Source organism: Oncorhynchus keta, chromosome 29 (genome assembly GCF_023373465.1).
Source record: "Oncorhynchus keta strain PuntledgeMale-10-30-2019 chromosome 29, Oket_V2, whole genome shotgun sequence".
NCBI classification, from domain to species: Eukaryota; Metazoa; Chordata; class Actinopteri; order Salmoniformes; family Salmonidae; genus Oncorhynchus; species Oncorhynchus keta.
In genome coordinates this window covers 49,021,105-49,029,759 of record NC_068449.1, presented here as the reverse complement: position 1 = coordinate 49,029,759, position 8,655 = coordinate 49,021,105, and the positions used below count along the sequence as shown (strand labels likewise).

The window sequence follows — 8,655 nt, the reverse complement described above, 5'->3', positions numbered from 1 at the left end:
CTAAAATGGCTTCAGCCGTACACGGAAACGTCCAGAATGTGTTGCTGCTGGTAGAGTTCTTGAATAAATACATGAATGAATAAACATAATTGGTCCCCAAAGGGGACATTTGGATTTGTCACCAGCATAAAGCATGGACAGGGATAACACGGTACAAACATAGAGGCACATCTTGCTGTGAAAGTCATTTAAGTCACCCATATAAAAATGCAAGCTACCACTTTGGAAGAGGCGAAAGCACCGAAAGGGTTCGGTGAGAACTCCTAGTGATATAACCTCTTTGATCGTACTGTACTATATAATGATAGACTCACACTTCGTCAGAGCCACGAAGGGCACTGAATTGTTTCCTCCTCGCACGGCACATTATTAACATTTCAGAGGATTGGTACGGTAGACATGCTAATCATTTGTTTGTGTTTGACAGCGTTCCTTTCATTCCATTCCAGCCATTATGAGCCGTCCTCCCTTCTCCAGTACATTTACAAGGTAGACAGGCCAGAGCAGTTTCCCTCCAAACAGTAGCCTTTCCATTACGTGATGGTTCATATGTTAAAGCTACTAAGAAACTCTCCACTACACAACGTCTACTCATTCCAAAGTCCTCCGTCCACATTCTACCGCGATTGAGATTTCAGTGAGGCAGAGGATCACACGGAGCTGATTGGTTTATAGGAGCTGACGTCTGATTGGTTTATTTTTCTCAAACTTCTAACATTTGTTCATAGTTTCATAGTTTCATGTCCCCACTACTGAATTCCAGCGTCAGAGTGGAATCTCCTTGCATGATTCATATTGTTTTGCTTTCAATCAACATCAGATACAACAACAAAAAACACAAATGAACAGGACCAATTTCACTTCGTTGCTATTCTACTAATTTGACTGACAGAAGATGACACTCAAAACATGGACAATAATTATCCATGATTAAGCGTAATGAATTTTTACTTTCAACATTTAAAAAGTTTTAAATTAGCAACAGAAGTAAATGACCCAACGTGTTCTTTTCATACTTTTTTTAATGTTGTTATTAAAGTTAATTAAATTACATTGACGCATCATCGAAAAAACGAAACAAGTCAAAGAAAATGCGCCTCAATCAAGAGACTCTCCTCCATAATTTAAAGGAGGAGAGATCTGTATACCAGGTCAAAAACCTGCTACATAATTGAGAGGCAGCGAAAGCTGGAACGGCTCCACAGTGGCACTCAGAGACTGTAAAAACCTCTGTCTCTATAGGTTTGTGTGTGTGTGTGTGTGTGTGTGTGTGTGTGTGTGTGTGTGTGTGTGTGTGTGTGTGTGTGTGTGTGTGTGTGTGTGTGTGTGTGTGTGTGTGTGCGTGCGTGCGCATCCAGCACACCGCGCCATGTCCTCTCGCCTGCCCGGACTCATAATGTGCTCTCTGATTACATCAGCCTGCTAGTGTAATCGCATTGTGTCACGCACCACAAAAGTGAGCCTTTGAGTAAAACACCATCCACTTCTGTCTGAGATTATTCAGGCTGATAGGATTACCTGTTACAGGTGATATTCTGAGAGAAAAGAAAGAGAGAGATGGAGAGGGAGAGAGTAGTAGAGTTAAAATGTAATATTGTGAGGGTCGGCCCTACTTGGTCAAAGCTCAGGGCCTCTTCATTTCCCATGGTGCATTATTATTTCTATAGAGTCCCAAACTGCACCCTATTCCCTATATAGTGCACTACATTTGACCAGGGCCCATCGGGCTGGCTCTGGACAAAAGTGGTGCACTACATAAGGAATGCGGTGGCGTTTGGGACGACGGCCCATCCATCTCTCTGCTCCTGGCTTCTCTCCTTGTGGCTCGTCACTTCACTGGGAGGCAGAGAGGCAGATTCAGTCAAGCAGATGGGAGCGGTCCTGACCTGCATAAAACTGACAAGGCTGTGTTCCTGTCGGTTCATCCCCGACATGGCCACAGTCCCAAGCTGCAGACAAGGAATATGTAGACGAAGCAAGCGCTAGGGCCATTTCCATCTTGGCTCTTGAGTTATTCTGCCCCACAGTCGGCCATCTTTCCTTGTCTATGACTACTGTGCTCTTGGGTTATTTTGTTCCCCAGTCAGACAGTTAGACAGTAGATATCTTTCCTTGAGTATGACTACTGTGCTCTTGGGTTATTTTGTTCCCCAGTCAGACAGTCAGACAGTAGATATCTTTCCTTGAGTATGACTACTGTGCTCTTGGGTTATTTTGTTCCCCAGTCAGACAGTCAGACAGTAGATATCTTTCCTTGAGTATGACTCCTGTGCTCTTGGGTTATTTTGTTCCCCAGTCAGACAGTCAGACAGTCAGACAGTAGATATCTTTCCTTGTCTATGACTACTGTGCTCTTGGGTTATTTTGTTCCCCAGTCAGACAGTTAGACAGTAGATATCTTTCCTTGAGTATGACTACTGTGCTCTTGGGTTATTTGGTTCCCCAGTCAGACAGTTAGACAGTAGATATCTTTCCTTGTCTATGACTACTGTGCTCTTGGGTTATTTTGTTCCCCAGTCAGACAGTTAGACAGTAGATATCTTTCCTTGTCTATGACTACTGTGCTCTTGGGTTATTTTGTTCCCCAGTCAGACAGTCAGACAGTAGATATCTTTCCTTGAGTATGACTACTGTGCTCTTGGGTTATTTTGTTCCCCAGTCAGACAGTTAGACAGTAGATATCTTTCCTTGAGTATGACTGCTTTACATGACTGGTGCATCTGTCCTCTGTTCCCCAGCAAGTCTTCCTTTTTCCCATTAAAAAGCATGAGCTGACGCACACCCAAGAATGTTTGTGAAAGTGCTGACTAACGGAGGGTAAACTGTAGAAAACAGAATGCTCTGAATACTCTCCTGACATTAAAGTACCCCCAATAAATAGTTGGAAACATATTATTTTTCAGTCTTTATTTCCCCTTGTTAAGGTTGTGTTCGAGGCTACGCTGATTCTAGTTCAGCAGGTCAACCAACCTCTTTCCTTCTTTCTAACTCATATGCGATGCGGGGCGGCCTGTTCCCCATCTCCCCGCCCTGCTCCCCCTCTCCCCGCCCTGCTCCCCCTCTCCCCGCCCTGCTCCCCCTCTCCCCGCCCTGCCCCGAACGTCAAAGTGCATGCAGAGTTCAGCCTCCATGTTAGAGAGAGAGAGAGGTTCTCTCTGACACCTTCTCCACTCTCACTGTTGAATTATGAATCGGGGTTGGAGCCAACATACGCCAGGGTGAGGTTAGGGGAAAATAATAAAGGAAAATATATATAATATAAAATAATATCAATATTTATAATTTTAAAAATATATGAGAGATTGGAAATGATACAGAGAATTACATTGATAGAAGCAAGAATTGATATTATCTGCAACATTAAAACATTCAGTTTTGTCACCAAAGCCCCATATACTACCCACCACTGCGACCTGTACGCTCTCGTTGGCTTCATACTCGTCGCCAAACCCACTGGCTCCATGTCATCTACAAGACCCTGCTAGGTAAAGTCCCCCCTTATCTCAGCTCGCTGGTCACCAAATTATCACCCACCTGTAGCACACGCTCCAGCAGCTCCAGCAGCTCTCTGAGCTGTGTCGAACTGCTTTGCTTTATCTTGGCCAGGTCACAATTGTAAATGAGAACTTGTTCTCAACTTGCCTACCTGGTTAAATTTAAAAAAAGTTCAAGCTGATCCACCCCCGAAATAAAAAATTGTAATTGAGCTCCCGTACGCCCGTCCTCCCGTGCTCCCATGCTCCCGTGCTCCCATGCTCCCGTGCTCCCGTCCTCCCGTGGTCCCGTGCTCCCGTGCTCCCGTCCTCCCGTGCTCCCGTCCTCCCGTGGTCCTGTCCTCCCGTGCTCCCGTCCTCCCGTCCTCCCGTGGTCCCGTCCTCCCGTGCTCCTGTCCTCCCGTCCTCCCGTCCTCCCGTGGTCCAGTCCTCCCGTGGTCCCGTCCTCCCGTGGTCCCGTCCTCCCGTGGTCCCGTCCTCCCATGGTCCCGCCTCCCCCGTCCTCCCGTGCTCCCGTCCCCGTGCTCCCGTCCTCCCATCCTCCCGTCCTCCCGTGGTCCCGTCCTCCCGTGGTCCCGTCCTCCCGTCCTCCCGTGCTCCCGTCCTCCCGTGCTCCCGTCCTCCCATGGTCCCGTCCTCCCGTGCTCCCGTCCTCCCGTCCTCCCGTCCTCCCGTCCTCCCGTGCTCCCGTCCTCCCGTCCTCCCGTCCTCCCGTGGTCCCGTTCTCCCGTCCTCCCGTGCTCCCGTCCTCCCGTCCTCCCGTGGTCCCGTCCTCCCGTGGTCCCGTCCTCCCGTGCTCCTGTCCTCCCGTGCTCCCGTGTCCTCCCGTGCTCCCGTGCTCCCGTCCCCGTCCCCCGTGCTCCCGTGCTCCCGTCCTCCCGTCCTCCCGTGGTCCCGTCCTCCCGTGGTCCCGTCCTCCCGTGCTCCCGTCCTCCCGTGGTCCCGTCCTCCCGTGCTCCCATGCTCCCGTGCTCCCGTGCTCCCGTGCTCCCGTCCTCCCGTGCTCCCGTCCTCCCGTCCTCCCGTGCTCCCGTCCTCCCGTGCTCCTGTCCTCCCGTGCTCCCGTCCTCCCGTGGTCCCGTCCTCCCGTGCTCCCGTCCTCCCGTCCTCCCGTGCTCCCGTCCTCCCGTGCTCCCGTCCTCCCGTGCTCCCGTCCTCCCGTCCTCCCGTGCTCCCGTCCTCCCGTGGTCCCGTCCTCCCGTGCTCCCGTCCTCCCGTCCTCCCGTGCTCCCGTCCTCCCGTGCTCCCGTCCTCCCGTGCTCCCGTGCTCCCGTCCTCCCGTGCTCCCGTCCTCCCGTGGTCCCGTCCTCCCGTGCTCCAGTCCTCCCGTGCTCCCGTGCTCCCATCCTTCCGTCCTCCCGTCCTCCCGTGCTCCCGTACTCCCGTGCTCCCGTCCTCCCGTGCTCCCGTCCTCCCGTCCTCCCGTGCTCCCGTCCTCCCGTGCTCCCGTCCTCCCGTGCTCCCGTCCTCCCGTGCTCCCGTCCTCCCGTGCTCCCGTCCTCCCGTGCTCCCGTCCTCCCGTGCTCCCGTGCTCCCGTCCTCCCGTCCTCCCGTGGTCCCGTCCTCCCGTGGTCCCGTCCTCCCGTCCTCTCTCTGTTTGAGGTGAAAAGGAGTCACCACCGTTGTAGGAAACTCCCATACACACGATATACCCTCTGTACCCCACGGTGCACTACGCAGACCTCCAAGCACTGAACTCTTCTATCCACAATTCAATTCATTATAAAGGACTGATAACAACGATAGTCCTTTATTCCTGAAAAACACAAAGAAAGGTGGAGGGGATAAGTTCTACTTTGGAGTGGTGGGACTAAAATACTGACAAAGTACTTTCCTGAAGTTTTCTTTGGCATTCAAGGTTTTTTTCTAGTTTGGTCAAGACTAACACGGGGGCAATATGTAAATGTATGTGTGTGGAGTGTGTGGGGCCTGGGAGTCTGGGATTGGGGGGGGTATAGGGTTGGCATAAAGGAGGGTGGGGGTGGCACGTCAACTAGCGTCAGGGAGAGATGGCAGCACTGTCTACCCAGCGATGCATGTCCACACCGCGGCCACTCTGACGTCTCCCCCTGGCCTCTCACTCTCTTTCCTTCCTTATCTCCCTTCCACCCAGGGCCTCTGGTGATGCATACTCTTTACATATATTACAATCAGCTCTGGGTACTGCAGGAATATATCCCCCCCAGGGGTTAAGGTTTGAGTTCCCACCCCGTGCATGCCCACAAACACACGCCAACCTCCAGGGGAAAGACTGGTGTCCTATCTGCCTGTGTGTCCATACAAGACAAGGCATCAGACCATTTTACAGTACTTTTTTCCGACAAAGTGAAACTTTTGTTCTGTTTAAAGATGGTGTGAAGCCCCCCCAAAAAATACACTGAACTGTTAAATGTAACACTGAACGCTGATTTCAACTTTAATTCCCAAAGAAATGCTAAAGAACCATTTTAAAATCATAAAAACCATGCATTGGATGAACATGTAAATGCCATTATCATAGTCGAGAACAAACACTCTTGATTTGTTGTTATTGGTGTGACGCGGGTTCTGATTACGTTATTGTGAAATCATAATAATTGTATTTCTCAGTCCATTATTTGACAGTCATTCTCTTTTTGATAAACAAGTTTCACCCTGTCAAAACAACTCTTATTGTAGAATTATCACGGTGTCAAACTGGCTAAGAGTGGCAACTGCAGAGAGAGACCCGAACCCAGAGAGAGAGAGGAAAGAAAGCAACTGTGATCATCGCTCAAATCTGTTCCCGCTCACCCAGCCTCGCCGGGTAGAACTTTCTAAGAAGCATCTAATGCTTAAATGGGGTCAGAGGAAGGTTAAAAAGCGCTACTTGAGCACAGTCATAAATATTTCAATTGCTGACTAGAAAAGACTTGCAATGTTCATGAGGGGGATTGGGTTGTGGGGGCGGGGGGTGTTATTTGTGTCATTTCCCCACCGCCACAGCAAGGCACAGTTTGCCCTCACAAGTGCTAGGGCTCCTCCTCGGAGTCATCCAGCCATGTTTACCCTCCCACATGCAACATTCATGGGACACACTCACTCACCTCAGCATCGCCCCGGAGGCCATTTTAGTTACGCCCAATGCATTCTCCTTTTCATCTCCCCCTCCGTCTCCTTCTCCTTTACATTGTAGTCTCCTGTGTGAATTCACAATGCCTTCCTTTTAATCTCCCTCTCCGTCTCCTTCTCCTTTACATTGTAGTCTGCTGTGTGAATTCACAATGCCTTCCTTTTAATCTCCCTCTCCGTCTCCTTCTCCTTTACATTGTAGTCTCCTGTGTGAATTCACAATGCCTTCCTTTTCCTCTCCCTCTCCGTCTCCTTCTCCTTTACATTGTAGTCTCCTGTGTGAATTCACAATGCCTTCCTTTTCATCTCCCTCTCCGTCTCCTTCTCCTTTACATTGTAGTCTGCTGTGTGAATTCACAATGCCTTCCTTTTCCTCTCCCTCTCCGTCTCCTTCTCCTTTACATTGTAGTCTGCTGTGTGAATTCACAATGCCTTCCTTTTCCTCTCCCTCTCCGTCTCCTTCTCCTTTACATTGTAGTCTGCTGTGTGAATTCACAATGCCTTCCTTTTCATCTCCCTCTCCGTCTCCTTCTCCTTTACATTGTAGTCTCCTGTGTGAATTCACAATGCCTTCCTTTTCCTCTCCCTCTCCGTCTCCTTCTCCTTTACATTGTAGTCTGCTGTGTGAATTCACAATGCCTTCCTTTTAATCTCCCTCTCCGTCTCCTTCTCCTTTACATTGTAGTCTCCTGTGTGAATTCACAATGCCTTCCTTTTCCTCTCCCTCTCCGTCTCCTTCTCCTTTACATTGTAGTCTCCTGTGTGAATTCACAATGCCTTCCTTTTCCTCTCCCTCTCCGTCTCCTTCTCCTTTACATTGTAGTCTCCTGTGTGAATTCACAATGCCTTCCTTTTAATCTCCCTCTCCGTCTCCTTCTCCTTTACATTGTAGTCTCCTATGTGAATTCACAATGCCTTCCTTTTCATCTCCCTCTCCGTCTCCTTCTCCTTTACATTGTAGTCTCCTATGTGAATTCACAATGCCTTCCTTTTCCTCTCCCTCTCCGTCTCCTTCTCCTTTACATTGTAGTCTCCTGTGTGAATTCACAATGCCTTCCTTTTCATCTCCCTCTCCATCTCCTTCTCCTTTACATTGTAGTCTCCTATGTGAATTCACAATGCCTTCCTTTTCATCTCCCTCTCAGTCTCCTTCTCCTTTACATTGTAGTCTCCTATGTGAATTCACAATGCCTTCCTTTTCATCTCCCTCTCCGTCTCCTTCTCCTTTACATTGTAGTCTCCTATGTGAATTCACAATGCCTTCCTTTTCCTCTCCCTCTCCGTCTCCTTCTCCTTTACATTGTAGTCTCCTGTGTGAATTCACAATGCCTTCCTTTTCATCTCCCTCTCCGTCTCCTTCTCCTTTACATTGTAGTCTCCTATGTGAATTCACAATGCCTTCCTTTTCATCTCCCTCTCCGTCTCCTTCTCCTTTACATTGTAGTCTCCTGTGTGAATTCACAATGCCTTCCTTTTCCTCTCCCTCTCCGTCTCCTTCTCCTTTACATTGTAGTCTCCTATGTGAATTCACAATGCCTTCCTTTTCATCTCCCTCTCCGTCTCCTTCTCCTTTACATTGTAGTCTCCTGTGTGAATTCACAATGCCTTCCTTTTCCTCTCCCTCTCCGTCTCCTTCTCCTTTACATTGTAGTCTCCTGTGTGAATTCACAATGCCTTCCTTTTCCTCTCCCTCTCAGTCTCCTTCTCCTTTACATTGTAGTCTCCTGTGTGAATTCACAATGCCTTCCTTTTCATCTCCCTCTCCGTCTCCTTCTCCTTTACATTGTAGTCTCCTGTGTGAATTCACAATGCCTTCCTTTTCCTCTCCCTCTCCGTCTCCTTCTCCTTTACATTGTAGTCTCCTGTGTGAATTCACAATGCCTTCCTTTTCATCTCCCTCTCCGTCTCCTTCTCCTTTACATTGTAGTCTCCTGTGTGAATTCACAATGCCTTCCTTTTCCTCTCCCTCTCCGTCTCCTTCTCCTTTACATTGTAGTCTCCTGTGTGAATTCACAATGCCTTCCTTTTCCTCTCCCTCTCCGTCTCCTTCTCCTTTACATTGTAGTCTGCT

General features: G+C 49.3%; 1 protein-coding gene across 1 annotated transcript; it reads right to left on the bottom strand.

The window, feature by feature from the left end:
• Window positions 1-1,751: 1,751 nt before the first annotated feature.
• Window positions 1,752-5,532, bottom strand: LOC127913376 (S-antigen protein-like). Its single transcript, XM_052485234.1, has 4 exons — window positions 5,521-5,532; window positions 3,717-5,087; window positions 3,535-3,597; window positions 1,752-1,949 (listed from the first exon to the last, which is right to left on the bottom strand). The coding sequence occupies exons 1-4, from the start codon at window positions 5,530-5,532 to the stop codon at window positions 1,752-1,754; spliced, it is 1,644 nt and encodes a 547-aa protein (XP_052341194.1).
• Window positions 5,533-8,655: the final 3,123 nt, after the last annotated feature.